This window comes from Salmo salar, chromosome 02, assembly GCF_965601325.2.
Source record: "Salmo salar chromosome 02, fSalSal1, whole genome shotgun sequence".
Classification (NCBI taxonomy): Eukaryota; Metazoa; Chordata; class Actinopteri; order Salmoniformes; family Salmonidae; genus Salmo; species Salmo salar.
The window spans coordinates 14,135,903-14,153,668 of NC_138292.1; the positions used below are offsets into that span (position 1 = coordinate 14,135,903).

The window sequence follows — 17,766 nt, forward strand, 5'->3', positions numbered from 1 at the left end:
TCTGTCATTTGCACCTTCTTACTTGAACAAGAGAGGAAGGCCCCCTCCCCCCACATGGGCCACGTCATGATACCTGGACCATCCATTGTAATGTACCTTATGTAAATCAGGTGATGAAAAGGAGACTGGGGTGTTACTTTCTAAAGCCGCCCCTTCACTGCTGACAGACTAAGCCATGAGAATACTCTCACTAATAAAAACAAATGGCCTTGCCTGATCACTGCCCTCCCCTCTTGGTATGCGGACACACCGCTTTTCTACTGTGCCTGAATAATAGTGGATTCAAAAAGACAGATCAGGAAATGGATGTTGGATACAAGAATCCCATTTTATTGAAATCCCAAACTGCATAGGAAATGTTAAGTCCATATAGACGAGAAGCAGACGGCAGGTTAACAGTTGCCTAACATCCTTCAGAATGCTTCTTCCTGAGTCCCAAATTGCACCCTAGTCCCAATAAAATGCACAACTTTTGATAGGACTAGTTAAAAGTAGTGCCCTCTATAGGGCAGGGGTGTCACTCATTCCATGGATGTCCTAGTCGTGTCTGCAGGTTTTTGGTTTTTCCTTTCAATTAAGACCTAGACAACCCAGGTTCCGTGTGTCTAGTTGGTAGAGCATGGCACTAGCAACACCGGGGTTGTGGGATCCATTCCCACGGGGGACCAGTACAGAAGAGTACTGCACATCGCTCTGGATAAGAGCGTCTGCTAAAACATAAGACAACCAGGTGACCTAAATTCCTCAATCAAGTACAAGGAAGAAGTGAAAACAAACAGCCCTCCATGGAATGAGTTTAACACCTGTGCTCTAGGGAACAGGGTGGCATTTAGGGCTCACACCAACACTTCCAACCAGTCACTAAAGGGTATAGGGAAGGAGGGAGTATTGGAAGAACTCTTTTAGAGTCCCCTAATCTCACTGCTATCCCTTTCAAACACTCATAAGTGGAATCCATATGGAGCATCCTTCCATTTCACTTCAAATGAAACAGCACAATATTTAGGCTTGACTCCAGGTTATATAAACCCCACAAAAGGGTCAAACGACCTCAATGTTTTTCATACAGTGATTTTTTTTGGGGGTTCAACACAATTCCAGAGTAAATGGCCTAAAGTATCAAATGATTAATAAACCCCATTCACCATGCTGAAATGGCCTGACTGGGATCAGGATCAGAGACATCTGACAGTATAATGTATATTTCACAACGCCATAGAATTGTGACAATTCAGAATATTTTTTCCTTGAGACATTTTTCCCCACATACTGAGACACACTCCAACAAAAATTATACATTGGAAAAGTAAAACAAATCTGTTTGAGTCCACTCCCTCATAATCAGTATTTTTTTCCATCAAAAATTATCTGATTAAGCATTTTAAAGTTGGATCTTATGTCATTTTGAAAAAAAATGTTTTCATCAGAATAGGTAAAAGCTGCTTATTGACAGTTTTTCAAAACGTGGAACACTAGCATTATACCTACCGGAGTTCAACTTAAATTGACTACATGATCACATTAGTCTAAGACCATGTTCTTATGAACTGATAGGCTTCTGTTGTTTATCTCCATGAGAGGAAAAGTACTAATGCTGGAATCCTCCCATAATGATCACCCAGATAAGTTACTGTGGATGACTGTACACAGAGCATTTCTGATAGTCTGGATAGACTGAGGCTCGATTTAATCTGTATCGAAGTTCAGCGCTATAGTGCAATTAAAATGTAAAAAGGACATTTCTGATTTGAGTCGACATATGCAGCGTTAACCGTGAATGCAGTCTCCACGAAATGTGGGAACGTTGCCTTTAATTTCTCTACAGTGCTGAATTTCCACCATACGGATCGAATGGAGCCCAAAGTATACTTGCGGCTAGGGTTGCAAAGAAACTTTCCCCCAATTCCCAGAAATGCCATTTGGAAGATTCCCTCCCTCTTTATCCACTCCTGATTCTAGGAATCCTCCAACCTGGAATTCTTGAAAACCTGTGAAGTTACCAGAATTTTGCAACCTGACAATAAAAAACAAACAGCAGATACAGAAACAGGTAAATAACAAAGTTCAACAAAGGTTACATTTACTTTAAGCCCTTGGTAGTTTTCTTGATTAATTGTGATACTTCCAACTGTGGAAGTATAGACAGAGTACATGTTGAATGTCCTCTACTAGTATAGTGTTATGTACTGCTTTAGCAGTAGCTAATGAGGGTCCTACTGAAATACTTAAGGCAAATGTATTTCTGTTTGAACTCTTGTTGTTTGACATCATCATGAGGTAACTTGATTGGGCCCAGTAAGGCTATTCAGAAAATAGACACAATCTTATAGTCAAAGGAAGCCATCCTCCTCAACCTAACATACTATAACTGTATATAACCCTAAAATAATTAAAAAGCAGTGAAATCTTTCCCACAATTACTTTTTGAATCATGCATTAAAATGAAAATATACAAGTCTTGTCTTCTAAGTGTCAAGACCTTGAGGTATTTTAAGAAACATTCACTGCAAACTTAAGTTCAAACTATAGGAACAATATAGGAACCAACAATGTACTGAAAATACATCAGATCAGTGTGGATTTGAAGCAGCATTGTCCTCGGTTTAATCTACTTGATCAAACTGTTCATAACTTCTTCAAGCCTTCCCTTTCCATTCTCTAGTGTAACAGTACACTATAAGACCACACATCTAACTGAAATTCAACTGAGGTTTGAAAAATGCAACCATGCCAACGAGGTATTAACAGTTCAGCAATGAGGTAAAAGGCGTAGCTCAGTAATACTGAGGTAAAGATGTACATTATACCTATATCTTTCTGTATAATGAGGTATATATATGGGGTGGCAGGTAGCCTAGTGGTTAGAGCGTTGGACCAGTAACCAAAAGGTTGCATTATCGAATCCCTGAGCTGACAAGGTACAAATCTGTCGTTTTGCCCCTGGACAAGGCAGTTGGCCTACCGGGGAACAGTGGGTTGTCATTGTAAATAACAATTTGTTCTTAACCGACTTGCCTGGTAAATTTTTTTTTTTATATTCCAGGGGTCACACCAGCAAGGACAAAATTAAATACTGAAAAACTAAATGACAGTGATGGTGAGCCATTTTTATAAGAGTTATATTTATTACTTCAAATAGTCCATTTACACTGTTTGTTGTCATCACAATGCCTTTCCTGCTGGTCACAACTGGCCCAGAAAGTGTAATTTATCTCCTGTATAACAAAAGGCAGAAGCTACAACACTGGAACAGTGTCAATGTGAATAATTCACTAAAACACCTGGAAACTCAATATCTAAAAAGTGGCCATTTTGATTCAATCTTTAAGAGGATGTAACTGAGTAAGCAGTGTCTGGAGCCCAACGTCTCACTGGTCCCCCTGTACACCCAGCTGTGATTATTAAGGTAAAGGAGATATGAGGTGTGTCTGGCATGCCTTCCAACTCTTCTGGGGGTTAGAGCAGCTGGAGACCGACAGCTATGGTGCATCACCAACTCACAGAGTGCGGTGTGCCAAATGGCTACCTAGTCCCTATTTAGTGCACTACTACTGACCAGGGCTCATAAAGCTCTGGTCAAAAGTAGTGCACTATATAGGGATTAGTGTGCCATTTGGAAAAGAACCGAGCTCTCCTCGTAAACCAGCATTTGTGGCAATGTGGCTCAACAGACAGGAAATACTGGCCCATTAGACGCAGTCAGAGACACAGGGAGGAGAGGCTGGGACTTGGCTTTAACAGTTAAAGCTATAAGCACAATATTAATAGCTATGAACAGATAGCTTATAACACAGGGCAGGATAGTGGGGGAAAAAAACTAATTCATTTTTAACATTTGCATTTTTACTGGTTCTTGATGTGCAGTAGTTAATAGCCACTGTGGAACCATGAATGACCTGGTTATGTTCTCTCAGACGGAGGTACAATAGAGAGGAACTGCTGTGCTGACTGAAATTACAATGTCTAATGTGACCAACCGACTCACTGCCATCACAGTTCAGAGCAGGGTGAATGTGGGTGTGGGAGCAGCAGCTGATGGAATTCTAATTATGTGGAGCCTTTTGCTTTGGTTACTCAGCCATCTGTAGGCTACATGAGTGGGTCATCAGGCAACTGACCAGCAGCTAGGGGTTACTATGGAGAATATCTATTGAAAATACTATGGAGGCAATGGAGATCAACATCAATGCTGTCACTTAATTTACTGGTCAGTTTTACTTTTAAAAATTATTTTATTTGCCACCAGGATAAAACAATAACCCACACCAGTGGGTTAACTTTCTGATGATTCACCCAATTCAAGGTGGTCAATTCCTTATGAAATGTTTTTTCCCTTTAACTGAAATCACGACTGACTGAACGACAATGGTCACTGATATCAAATATTCAACCTGCCTATAGCAAACTGTCAGCAGCCATTTTGTGGAGAGAATCCATTTTAGAGTCTCAGATTACAACCTATTCGCTATTTAGTGCACTACTTTAGATCAGGGTCCATAGCGCTCCGGTAAAAACTAGTGCACTATTTAGGGAATAGGGTGCCATTTGGGACTTGGCCATACTATCGACCTGAGGACACTGGAGTTCTGAGGTACTATGTGGTCGTGACATGAGGTAAAAAGGTTTTACAGAGGTATGGAGGCATATTCAAAAACAAAATGGAAAAATAACAGTTGCTGAGTTTGACTCCACATGTATGTAACACAGTCATTATTATACATTGTTCTCAGCAACATTCTGGGATTTCACACGCTTTATGTGCACAGTAACAATTAGAGAAAATGTGTGCGCACTTTCTGTGCAAATATCAACCAAATGTTGCTTCATGTTAACTATATACACTTTTCTTTTGCATTGAGGTAGTTACTTCATCAAAACTCCACTGGCGAAATCTCTGCATCAAATAATAAAGGAGTACATTCATACACAGCTACATGAGGTAGGTATGATGCAGTGGAAATCTTTCAAGAATGCAAGAAATTCCCTGAGAAAATCAGAGATTTTGACACACACATCAGGAGCAAAGACAACTATCGTGCCAGATACTGTCACAGAAGGCCTACGATAGGGTTCAAAATGTCAGCTTATGACAATAACCCCATGTTGGCATTGGTTCATGTACTGCATTGATTTGCTCTTTCAAAATAGAGGTAATAACTGAGAGAAAAGGTCAAGTTTCAATATTACTGTCTCCATTTGCTCACAAAGACATTTGCATCTGATGGGTGTGTTTCAAAATCTCCTCTTCAATGTTTATTTCTTTGCAAACCAGTAGACAAACTGCCTAGCCTAGAACATAATGATTCGGTTGTTTCCAAAGTCCACGGCAACAATCCTTCCGTCTGGAGTAACAGCTATACCCGACGGGCGATCCATCTGTCCAAAGCTGCTACCCTGAGTCCCCAACTTGCATAAGAAATTACCATTGGTTTGGAACACCTGGATCCGGTGGTTCCGGGAGTCAGCCACCACGATGCGGTCCTCCTGGTCCACTGCTACGCCCTGCGGTCGCAGGAACTGACCGTTACCGGTTCCCTCTGATCCCAGGAAGTGGGCCGACTGGCAGTCCGACCGGATGATCAGCAGACGGTGGTTGTTGAAGTCTGTCACCACCAGGTGGTCCTCCTGAGTAAAGGCCACACCCCTGGGGGAGTCCAAGTGTTTCCATAGAGCCCCCTCAAAGCCGTACTTGTTGAGGAAGGTGCCGTCCTGCCTGAAGAGCTGGATGCGGTGGTTCCGGGTGTCTGAGACGAGGATCTTTCCCTCCGAGCTGACCGCCACATCCCAGGGGTAGCTGAACTGACCGGTCTTGGTTCCCTTCTCCCCGAACTTGAGGAGGAACCGGCCTTCAAAGGTGAAGATCTGGATGCGGTGATTATCCTTGTCGGCAACGATGATTCTCCTCTGGCTGTCGCAGGCCACCCCAGCTGGTCGGTCCAACTGGCCTGGTCTGGAGCCCAGCATACCAAACTTGTGGTGGAAGGAACCGCACGGCTTGAAGATCTGCACCCTGTTGTTGCTTCGGTCAGCTACGATTATGTAGCCCTCTTTGTCCACACACACCCCCCAGGGGCGACACAGCTGCCCGTCTCCGTCCCCCTCCCTGCCGAACGAGGCCACCGTCAAAGGGATACCTCCATAGCTACGGCCAGACTTGACCAGCGCTTTAAAGGGGCTGCCTTCGATGTGCTGGTTGCAGATAAGGACTGACACCAGATGTTCTCCTTCTACCTTGGGCAGGTAGCTGACCGTGTACAACCCGTTCTGATGGTCGGACACCTCAGCGTTTAGCAGGTTACCATCTGGCGCCACCACCACAGCTGACACACCGTCCCCCCCAGACAACCTGGGCTCTCCATCATGATCATACCCCACCACAGTGAAGGAAGCCTGCTTACCCTGCAATCCCCGACATAGCCCTTCTCCCTGGGCCTTGGTGAGGGGGGCGAAGGCCCCAGAGCTGACCAGACCTAGGGACTGGATGGCGAGGAGCAAGGTCTGGTCAGGGGCGGTGAACAGGATGCGATCATCATCCTGCGGTAGTAACAGCTCCCTGAGGGCCTTAAGCTCTGTGATCTGGAGGAGCATGCTCTCTCTGGCCAGCAGCAGGTCCAGACTACTGCCATTCTCTAGGACCTGGGTTACTGTAGCGATGGTGCTGTCCAGCTTGGTCAGGTTCTGGTGCAGCTTCTCTAACTGGAGATAGAGGGACTTGGCTTTCCCCTGACGGATCTTCTCAACCTTTAGAGGGTGAAAGGAGGAAGAGGGAAAAGGGACAGAAAGGAGAAAGAAAAGATAGTCTTAGGTTTTGTAACACTGCTGGAATGTGTAAATGTACTGTAGGTCCTACAGTATGATACTACTTAGCAGAAAACCAACTTACTTTCCACAGCAGTTCACATTCTCGTTCCTCCAGGGCCTTCTTATGACGCTCTGTGATGGCTTTGACCTCTGACTGGACCACCATGGCCTTCAGTTCCACCTGCTCGGCAACGGCCTGGGCTTTCTCAATGCTCAGCTGCAGGTAAATCATTAAGAAACTGCTTTAGTGGGGACAAAAGCATGACCTTTGAATGGTACATTGACACATTATTCACAGGTTAAGTCCTGACAGGTTAAGACCTTTAAATAGTGACACATTGTTCCTTATCAGATACAGTAGGTCAGTGTTTCTCAACCTTTTTGCACCAGGGACCAGCAAGCTACTGGGTATCATGAGACTATGGTGTAAATGGCTCTCCTCTCCTCTCCTGCCCTCCATATCAGTGACCTCTCAAAGTCCTTTCAGTATGAGGCCAGCTGGTTAAGTGAATGAAATACCTCAGACTGGCTCCAGTACTACTGCTGGAGAGAGGCTGTTGACCCCAGGCCAACACAGCAGCTGTGTTCCAGCCAGTAGTTGGTCCTCATCATGAAGTCCCCCCATAGAGGCACCTCTGGTGGATATAGGGGTCGGAACTAAAGCTCAGAGCGTTAAGTTAAGACTGTGTTAAGATCTGCTATCAAAATGCTTTATCAGCAGACAGGCCTTTAACTGTTGGGAGAGTAAATACAGTGTATGCACGCATGACTAAGTCTAAAAGTGTCTGCTAAATGGCCTTGATGTAAAGTGTGACTGACTAGGACAGAAATGTTAAATTAACTTCTCACTAGGTGGGAGCTGACAACCGTCCATAACCTGATCCGTCCCGGCAGGACTGAGCTCAACCAATGGAATGAGGGGTACTACCTGGGTGGTGGTGTCAATCAGAGAGGAAGCACCAATGACATCATCTATAGGGGTAACAAATCCTGGGTCAGAGGTTAAGGGGGTGGCAGAACGGGCAGAAAAATGCGGCAAATGAGATTATGGTGTTTTAATGTGACCCTTTAGGCCAAAGGTCTTCTACCTTTCAGGACAGAGTTCTACAGCTCGGGCTTTGTGCCATTCAAGCCCATGAACATTATGTGTGTCCCAAATTGCACCCATTGCCTATGTAGTGCACTATTTTTTACCAGGGCCCATAGGGAACAGGGTGCCATTTGGGACACAGCCCATGAGATCTCTTCATAGGAGATAATGGATTATCAGGCTGGTCATAGTCATAGTACAGCCTCTTCACAGGAGCTAAAAACACTCAGCCCAGATTGAGTTAGCAGCATTTGGTGAATTAGGTCTTCAAGTTAAGTGAGCCTCAAAACACCAACTGAGTGTCACAGGACTGAAGGGGGTAGGGGGAGGTGTGTTTTTCTATTGTGTTTTGAGAAAGGGGAGGGGCATACATATTTCATTGGCATGTGAGTGAGTTGGTTTGGGGGGTGGGAGGGGGGTGTATGGGAGAGGGAGAAGGGTGTATGGTGACAGGTTGGGGGAAGGTAGCGTCTTCCTAGAATTCCTCTCCATTGTGTCCGTCCTCCCAAAGCCATCCCGTTCCCAACACCCTTCACTCTCTATTCACAGCTGGATGACAGCCCACCTCCCAGCCAGCCGCCTAAGGAGGAGTGGCCTAATGTTCTGAGTGGTTGTCGGCATCCCAAGTGACACCCTTATTCCCTTCATAGGGCTGACACCCTTATTCCCTTCATAGGGCTGACACCCTTATTCCCTTCATAGGGCTGACACCCTTATTCCCTTCATTGGGCTGACACCCGTATTCCCTTCATTGGGCTGACACCCGTATTCCCTTCATTGGGCTGACACCCTTATTCCCTTCATAGGGCTGACACCCTTATTCCCTTCATTGGGCTGACACCCGTATTCCCTTCATTGGGCTGACACCCGTATTCCCTTCATTGGGCTGACACCCGTATTCCCTTCATTGGGCTGACACCCTTATTCCCTTCATAGGGCTGACACCCTTATTCCCTTCATTGGGCTGACACCCTTATTCCCTTCATAGGGCTGACACCCTTATTCCCTTCATTGGGCTGACACCCGTATTCCCTTCATTGGGCTGACACCCGTATTCCCTTCATTGGGCTGACACCCGTATTCCCTTCATAGGGCTGACACCCGTATTCCCTTCATAGGGCTGACACCCTTATTCCCTTCATTGGGCTGACACCCGTATTCCCTTCATTGGGCTGACACCCGTATTCCCTTCATTGGGCTGACACCCTTATTCCCTTCATTGGGCTGACACCCTTATTCCCTTCATTGGGCTGACACCCTTATTCCCTTCATTGGGCTGACACCCTTATTCCCTTCATTGGGCTGACACCCGTATTCCCTTCATTGGGCTGACACCCGTATTCCCTTCATTGGGCTGACACCCGTATTCCCTTCATAGGGCTGACACCCGTATTCCCTTCATTGGGCTGACACCCTTATTCCCTTCATTGGGCTGACACCCTTATTCCCTTCATTGGGCTGACACCCTTATTCCCTTCATTGGGCTGACACCCTTATTCCCTTCATTGGGCTGACACCCTTATTCCCTTCATTGGGCTGACACCCTTATTCCCTTCATTGGGCTGACACCCTTATTCCCTTCATTGGGCTGACACCCTTATTCCCTTCATTGGGCTGACACCCTTATTCCCTTCATTGGGCTGACACCCTTATTCCCTTCATTGGGCTCTGGTCAAAAGTAGTACGCTATGTAGGGAACATGGTGCCATTTGGGACGCAAGCATGGTGTTAGAGGGGCTATAAATGGGCACTATGGCCTCTCCCCCTCTCCCTCCCGCCCGCCCTTCCACTCCCATTCTCCTGGCCCTGTGAGGCTGGAGTGATATGGGACACTAATGATCCATTCTGCTCCTGATGGCGTCAAGTCTCTGAATACAAACTGTCAGAGCTGACTAGTGGCCGTCACACACACACACACACACCAATGTAGAGTCCCCGCTGTATATCCCCCTGTAGATCTACGTAGAGTCCCCGCTGTATATCCCCCTATAGATCTACGTAGAGTCCCCTGCTGTATATCCCCCTGTAGATCTACGTAGAGTCCCCGCTGTATATCCCCCTGTAGATCTACATAGAGTCCCCGCTGTATATCCCCCTATAGATCTACATAGTCCCCCGCTGTATATCCCCCTGTAGATCTACATAGAGTCCCCCGCTGTATATCCCCCTATAGATCTACGTAGAGTCCCCCGCTGTATATCCCCCTATAGATCTGCGTAGAGTCCCCGCTGTATATCCCCCTGTAGATCTACATAGAGTCCCCGCTGTATATCCCCCTGTAGATCTACGTAGAGTCCCCGCTGTATATCCCCCTGTAGATCTACGTAGAGTCCCCGCTGTATATCCCCCTGTAGATCTACGTAGAGTCCCCGCTGTATATCCCCCTATAGATCTACATAGAGTCCCCTGCTGTATATCCCCCTGTAGATCTACGTAGAGTCCCCCGCTGTATATCCCCCTGTAGATCTACGTAGAGTCCCCGCTGTATATCCCCCTGTAGATCTACATAGAGTCCCCGCTGTATATCCCCCTATAGATCTACATAGTCCCCCGCCGTATATCCCCCTATAGATCTACATAGAGTCCCCCGCTGTATATCCCCCTATAGATCTACATAGAGTCCCCCGCTGTATATCCCCCTATAGATCTACATAGAGTCCCCCGCTGTATATCCCCCTATAGATCTACGTAGAGTCCCCCGCTGTATATCCCCCTATAGATCTGCGTAGAGTCCCCGCTGTATATCCCCCTATAGATCTACATAGTCCCCCGCCGTATATCCCCCTATAGATCTACATAGAGTCCCCCGCTGTTTATCCCCCTATAGATCTACATAGAGTCCCCCGCTGTATATCCCCCTATAGATCTACGTAGAGTCCCCCGCTGTATATCCCCCTATAGATCTGCGTAGAGTCCCCCGCTGTATATCCCCCTATAGATCTACGTAGAGTCCCCCGCTGTATATCCCCCTATAGATCTACGTAGAGTCCCCGCTGTATATCCCCCTGTAGATCTACATAGAGTCCCCGCTGTATATCCCCCTGTAGATCTACGTAGAGTCCCCGCTGTATATCCCCCTATAGATCTACGTAGAGTCCCCCGCTGTATATCCCCCTATAGATCTACGTAGAGTCCCCCGCTGTATATCCCCCTATAGATCTACGTAGAGTCCCCCGCTGTATATCCCCCTATAGATCTACATAGAGTCCCCCGCTGTATATCCCCCTATAGATCTACATAGAGTCCCCCGCTGTATATCCCCCTATAGATCTACGTCGAGTCCCCCGCTGTATATCCCCCTATAGATCTACATAGAGTCCCCGCCACCTACAGCATGTCTGCATCACATCACCCACCTAGAGCGTGCCTGCCCTGCATCCCATCACCCACCTAGAGCATGCCTGCCCTGCATCCCATCACCCACCTAAAGCATGCCTGCCCTGCATCCTAGTACCCACCTGTACAGCGTACCTGTCCTGCATCACCCACCTAAATAGTGCCTGACCTGCATCACATTACCCACATGTACAGTGTGCCTGCCCCGCTGGGTGTCTGCCAGCAGCTGGATGGTGAGGGTCCTGGAGTCCTGCAGGGAATCCTGGAGGTAGCGGAGGCTGTGGCCCAAGTGACAACCCACACTGCCCTCCCTACAGACAGGCACGGAGCACGTATCACAGAAGAAATGCAGAACCTGCACAGGGACAGGCACAGAAGCAGACAGTCAGCAACAGAACCTGCACAGGGACAGGCACAGAAGCAGCCAGTCAGCAACAGAACCTGCACAGGGACAGGCACAGAAGCAGCCAGTCAGCAACAGAACCTGCAGAGGGACAGGCACAGAAGCAGACAGTCAGCAACAGAACCTGCAGAGGGACAGGCACAGAAGCAGACAGTCAGCAACAGAACCTGCAGAGGGACAGGCACAGAAGTAGACAGTCAGCAACAGAACCTGCAGAGGGACAGGCACAGAAGCAGACAGTCAGCAACAGAACCTGCAGAGGGACAGGCACAGAAGCAGACAGTCAGCAACAGAACCTGCAGAGGGACAGGCACAGAAGCAGACTGTCAGCAACAGAACCTGCAGAGGGACAGGCACAGAAGCAGACAGTCAGCAACAGAACCTGCAGAGGGACACGCACAGAAGCAGACAGTCAGCAACAGAACAGCTATCCTCTCACATACAGCAACAACCAACCGCAGCCAGTTCTATTGTTACATTCTGTACAGTATCTAACATGTTGACTGTCAGGTCCTGAAGATTTAATAATAGTAACAATGACATTAAGCTATGGCTCTGCCTCGGTCTGCACAACGATGTACTGAACGGCATCTCATACTCAGTGTTTTGGACACAGTCCTGTCTAAAGCAGAGTAGAGTGAAAGAAGAAACAAGGGTAAGAAATAATGAAGAGGGGAAGCAGGAGTGCAGTGGTGTGAGGTACTTAAGTAAAAATATTTTAAAATACTACATAAGTAGTTCTTTTTTTTGTATATGTACTTTATTTTTGACAACATTTTCTTCACTATATTCCTAAAGAAAATAATGTACTTTTTACTCCATACAGTTTCTCTGACATCCAAAAGTACTCATTACATTTTGAATGCTTAGCAGGAAAGGAAAATGGTCTCATTCACACACTTATCAAGAGAACATCCCTGGTCATTCCTACTACCTCTGATCTGGTGGATTCACTAAACACAAATGCTTTGTTGGTAAATTATGTCAGAGTGTTGGAGTGTGCCCCTGGCTATCCGTAAATAAATAAAAAACAAATAATCATGCCATCTGGTTTTCTTAACATAAGGAATTTGAAATTATTTACACTTTTACTTTTGATAGTTAAGTATATTTCAAACCAAATACTTTGACTTTCTCACGTAGTATTTTACTGGGTGACTTTCACCGGAGTCATTTTCTATTAAGATATCTTTATTTTTACTCAAGTATAACGATTGGCTGCTTTTTCCACCACTGCAGGAGTGAAAGGGTAGAGCGTACAGGATAGGATGGAGAAAGCAGGGTGAGTGATGCAGGCCAATCACTACATTGTATAGAGAAAGGAGGCCAATAAACAATTACATTGGTCAGTTGCCAAGAACATCAATATTTACAATACAGAGCCCCTAAAGATGTTTATCTTTGATATGTTCCTATGTATTACCACTAAAGTGCATGGATGTGTGGCATGTATCCAGAACTTCATTCAAGCACCGTATAATACTTCGCTAGTACATGTCTCTATAGCAACAGTCATAATATCATTTGGTGCTGGTGTGGGGACATACTCTGACAATACTAAGGTTTAATGCAGGGGTGAAGTTGTCAGAGAGTTTTCACAATGAGAGTTCATTTAGACTGGATGCTCTTGAGTTATGGTAGGCTTGATTACCAACAACGACGAGACGGCCTACAGGGAGGAGGTGAGGGCCCTTGGAGTGTGGTGTCAGGAAAATAACCTCACACTCAATGTCAACAAAACAAAGGAGATGATCGTGGACTTCAGGAAACAGCAGAGGGAGCACCCCCCTATCCACATCGACGGGACAGTAGTGGAGAGGGTGGAGAGTTTTAAGTTCCTCGGCGTACACATCACGGACAAACTGAAATGGTCCACCCACACAGACCGCGTGGTGAAGAAGACGCAGCAGCGCCTCTTCAACCTCAGGAGGCTGAAGAAATGTCGGCTGGTCACCAAAAACACACAAACTTTTACAGATGCACAATCGAGAGCATCCTGTCGGGCTGTATCACCGCCTGGTACGGCAACTGCTCCGCCCACAACCGGAAGGCTCTCCAGAGGGTAGTGAGGTCTGCACAACGCATCACCATCAGACTGAGAAAGAGCTTTCTATCTCAAGGCCATCAGACTGTTAAACAGCCATCACTAACATTGAGTGGCTGCTGCCAACATACTGACTCGTCTCTAGCCACTTTAACAATAAAAAAGTTATGTAATAAATGTATCACTAGCCACTTTATATAAATGTTTACATACCCTACATTACCCATCTCATATGTATATACTGTACTCTATACCATCACAGCGAGAGAGACACAGAGAGAGCGACACACAGAGAGAGAGACACACAGAGAGAGAGAGACACACAGAGAGAGAGAGACACACAGAGAGAGAGAGAGACACACAGAGAGAGAGAGAGACACACAGAGAGAGAGAGAGACACACAGAGAGAGAGAGAGACACACAGAGAGAGAGAGAGACACACGAGAGAGAGAGAGAGAGACAGAGAGCACAACATTCTCTCAGCTTAAACATTGAATGGATATAGGCCTCCTACTAGTTCTGACCCAAGGCCATTCACAACTAGAAAAGGGAAACTGTTTTTTACAATAAGTTACATAAGGTATTGTAGTGAGTTGAGTTTCTAGTCAAAGTCTGGCGGGGGGAAAATGTAAAAACATCTAACCAAAACTATGTCCACCCTATGGGCCCTGGTCAAAAGTAGTGCACTATTTAGGGAATAGGGTGCCATTTGGGATGCACACTATGTCTGAGGTGGCCAACTTTAACCCAACCTTGTTGTGAAGGCTATTCAGATGCTGGATTTCTTTGGCTTTGCCCCACTACAAGGCAGGAATGTTCAACCATCTCACTGACCTGGTGTTACAGTGTTCTCTGTAACATTCAACGTTCTCACCAGAGACTGTAGAGAGAATTGGTAGAAAAGAGGGTGAATAGGTAGAACAAATAGAAAGTGTGTCTGTGGGGGCGGGGGAATACAGAGAGAATGTGTCTGTAGTCCCATCCTCAACATGTCTCCCAGATGACTGCTCTGCTGAAGGCTAACTTCATGACATTCCAACTGGCCTTCCACTAAGTAATGGCGCCTAGTAGTGACGTCAGAATGGCGCCTAGTAGTGACGTCAGAATGGCGCCCAGTAGTGACGTCAGAATGGCGCCCAGTAGTGACGTCAGAATGGCGCCCAGTAGTGACGTCAGAATGGCGCCTAGTGACGTTAGACAATGGACAGGAGTGAGGGACTGCACTGCTGCATAGTCCAAGTACACCCCAGCAGAGACACTGCTCCAACTACTCTCCAAATGTACATTTATATCATATATTATTTATCCATGACTTTGGTATTATGAGACAGACTGTGAAATTGGTGTTATGAGACTGTGATATTGCTATGGACTGTCAAGCCCAAGTGGTAGATCCCATTTGAGTGTGTCCAATAACCCCCAAACCCACATTAGGCTTTGAAGAGGTGTCCAATAACACCCAAACCCACGTTAGGCTTTGAAGAGGTGTCCAATAACACCCAAACCCACATTAGGCTTTGAAGAGGTGTCCAATAACACCCAAACCCACATTAGGCTTTGAAGAGGTGTCCAATAACACCCAAACCCACGTTAGGCTTTGAAGAGGTGACCAATAACCCCCAAACCCACGTTAGGCTTTGAAGAGGTGTCCAATAACATCCAAACAGACATCAAGCTTTGAAGAGGTGTCCAATAACATCCAAACAGACATCAAGCTTTGAAGAGGTGGTGGGTCAGACAGAGGATATGGGAGGATGGGGGCTATCTCATGATGATATTAAACAACATTACTGCTGTTAGACTCAGATGGAGAAACTTACCACATTGTCATGCTCCTGGCAGAAACTCAGCCTGTCCTGAAAGACAGGCAGCAGAGAGTAGCTCGACCGGCTCAGAGTGGCAGTAGGAGTGTTAGAGTTGTTGGTTCGGTTCCCCAGGTGCTGGTGAAACAGACTCTCCATTAGTCCATCAATGAAATGGTCTTTGGTAAGCCGGACCCTCTGGTGTGCCCATACACAGTTGTTACAAAGGTACTCCTGGCAGTCTCGGCAGTGAGAGGTAGCGGGGTTGCCCTCGTTGCAAGAGCTGCACAGGGGCGCTCTGCTATGTCTGTGAGACAAGTTGTTGCCCCTGCTACTAACAGTATTGTTGATTTGCTCCTCAGACGAATTTACCACGGCATCCAACATGTTGCTAAATAAAAAGTTTGACGAGGGCAAGGCGTCTACTCCTGATACGGGCATTAGAACCTTTTGGTCACAAGTCGGGCACCGGAGTTTCAAGGGGTCTCCGGGGTTCCGCTGGTCCTCCAGACACTGCCTGCAGAAGGCATGGAGGCATGGGAGGACGTGGAGCCTTCTGGAGGATGAGGTAGATGAGCTAGTTGAGGTATGAGATGAGGACGAGGAGGTAGACGAGTTGGAGGAGAGCGGAGCAGAGGAGCGGCACAGTTCTTTGCATAGGGGGCATGTCTTCAAGTCGGAGTCAGGGAATGAAGCCATTTGCACGACTGCTTTGGAATAGGGGTCTTTAAACCCGCATTTAGACATAGCCTACGGTTGCCTTTGTAAATAGATGCAATGACGATAGACTAGATTAAATGTTTCTATTAAATGTTGCTCCTATTGTGCAAAATTGGTATCCACTCACTGACAGCAAATAAAATGTGAAAGTGATGAAATAGGTCTGCGGGTGAAGGACGTGCGTTTGAAGGAAATTTGAATGGCAGTCAACGTCAATGAAAGCTCTTTGGGATAGAACAAACTTCAGGTCTTCCTTATTTGCATACATAATTCACATTTTACGCATTGAAATTTGAGAGTAATTATAAATTAATATTACAGAGTTGTATGTTCTTGTTTACGTCAATGGGAATAAACCAATATTGTGGCAAACATTAAATCGTCTGCGTGTCCCCCACTCCGATTCTCCCCAAGCACAGAGAAAGGCCACTGCCGGTTTTCGTTATAAATTCCTCTGTTCAATTACGCACAAACGTGTTAACAGTAAGTGTCCGTCCAATTATTCTAATCCACCATCACGACTCTTTCAAATGTAGCCAACCATGCGCACCAAACTGAGACTGTTGAAGACAATTAAATAATGAATCCATTTGATGTAATAAGTTAGCGCGATACTTGCGCGCATAAGATCAAATAGCCAAACAGTTGCTGAACAGTCTCCCAAAAAGGATTTGCTACTCTATGATACCTTCTCTGAACGAAATGCTCTCTGCGATGCATTCGTTGTGCTTAATAAAAGGCTGCACTTTCTTGAGATCAAATGTACAGCGTTTTCCACTGGCTTCCATTGACCATCCGCCAGCGCAGAATTAATCCATTCGTCCGGTGCAATGAAGCGTTCCAATGTGTTCATTTGCACGCGTTTTACGCATGTTGAACTAAACAAAATATCAAGAGGTACAACGTAGGTTTTACTAATACGTGTATTATGTGCCATGTAAACTGCAAGACGTGAGTTTCTCGAAAATGCCCTAAACGTCTCTAATCCTACAGCCGTGAGCATACTTCCGTTTCATGACTCGGGGACTTTGTTGGACAGCCGGGCTGGGCAGTTACATACTAGCGTCGCCCTGTTCATTCCATTTTAACAGGAACATTTGAATTGGAAATGCTACAGTATAGTATGCAATATGTCGTGGAGTAGACCTCAAACAGCAGTTGTGCAAAAACAAGGGATCTATTTCAATATTTTAATTTCCTGGAAAAAATTATAGACTGTGGCTTTAATTTAATTTGACACTTTTGAGACTATTCCATTGGTTCCATGGTACCAGGCAAACTAAATCAAACTTTCTCTCTGGCTTGTGTATTTAAAACAACTAAAAACTAAATAATTGTTATTTAAACTGCAGTAAGTAGCCTAATGCTAACGTTTTATTTAAACAATTCTAATGTCCACTTTGAATGTGAACAAATAAATTACTGATCATGATTGTATCCATTCATCCTGTCTCAGACTGACAAGCAATGCTTACTCATGCATGCCTCTGTGAATGCCATGCCATTGATGTTGTGCTTTTGGTTCAGTCTCCTGGAATATCTCTCTCTCTCTCTCACTCACCCACCACAC

General features: G+C 45.9%; 1 protein-coding gene across 1 annotated transcript; it reads right to left on the minus strand.

Moving 5' to 3' along the window:
- Window positions 1–303: 303 nt before the first annotated feature.
- Window positions 304–17,321, minus strand: LOC106606066 (E3 ubiquitin-protein ligase TRIM71). Its single transcript, XM_082960003.1, has 4 exons — window positions 15,495–17,321; window positions 11,415–11,582; window positions 6,884–7,018; window positions 304–6,741 (listed from the first exon to the last, which is right to left on the minus strand). The coding sequence occupies exons 1-4, from the start codon at window positions 16,221–16,223 to the stop codon at window positions 5,290–5,292; spliced, it is 2,484 nt and encodes an 827-aa protein (XP_082816129.1). The 5' UTR covers window positions 16,224–17,321; the 3' UTR covers window positions 304–5,289.
- Between the last annotated feature and the right edge of the window lie 445 nt (window positions 17,322–17,766).

Bases quoted from the DNA above. Each gene is read 5' to 3' on its own strand.
- LOC106606066 (XM_082960003.1), bottom strand. From the start codon at position 16,223: ATGTCTAAATGCGGGTTTAAAGACCCCTATTCCAAAGCAGTCGTGCAA. The intron at 11,583-15,494 runs GTAAGTTTCTCC...GTCCCTGTGCAG, and splicing joins GCCAGGAGCATGACAATGTG to GTTCTGCATTTCTTCTGTGA. The intron at 7,019-11,414 runs GTGGGTAATGTG...ATTTACCTGCAG, and splicing joins GGGGCAGGCACACTGTACAT to CTGAGCATTGAGAAAGCCCA.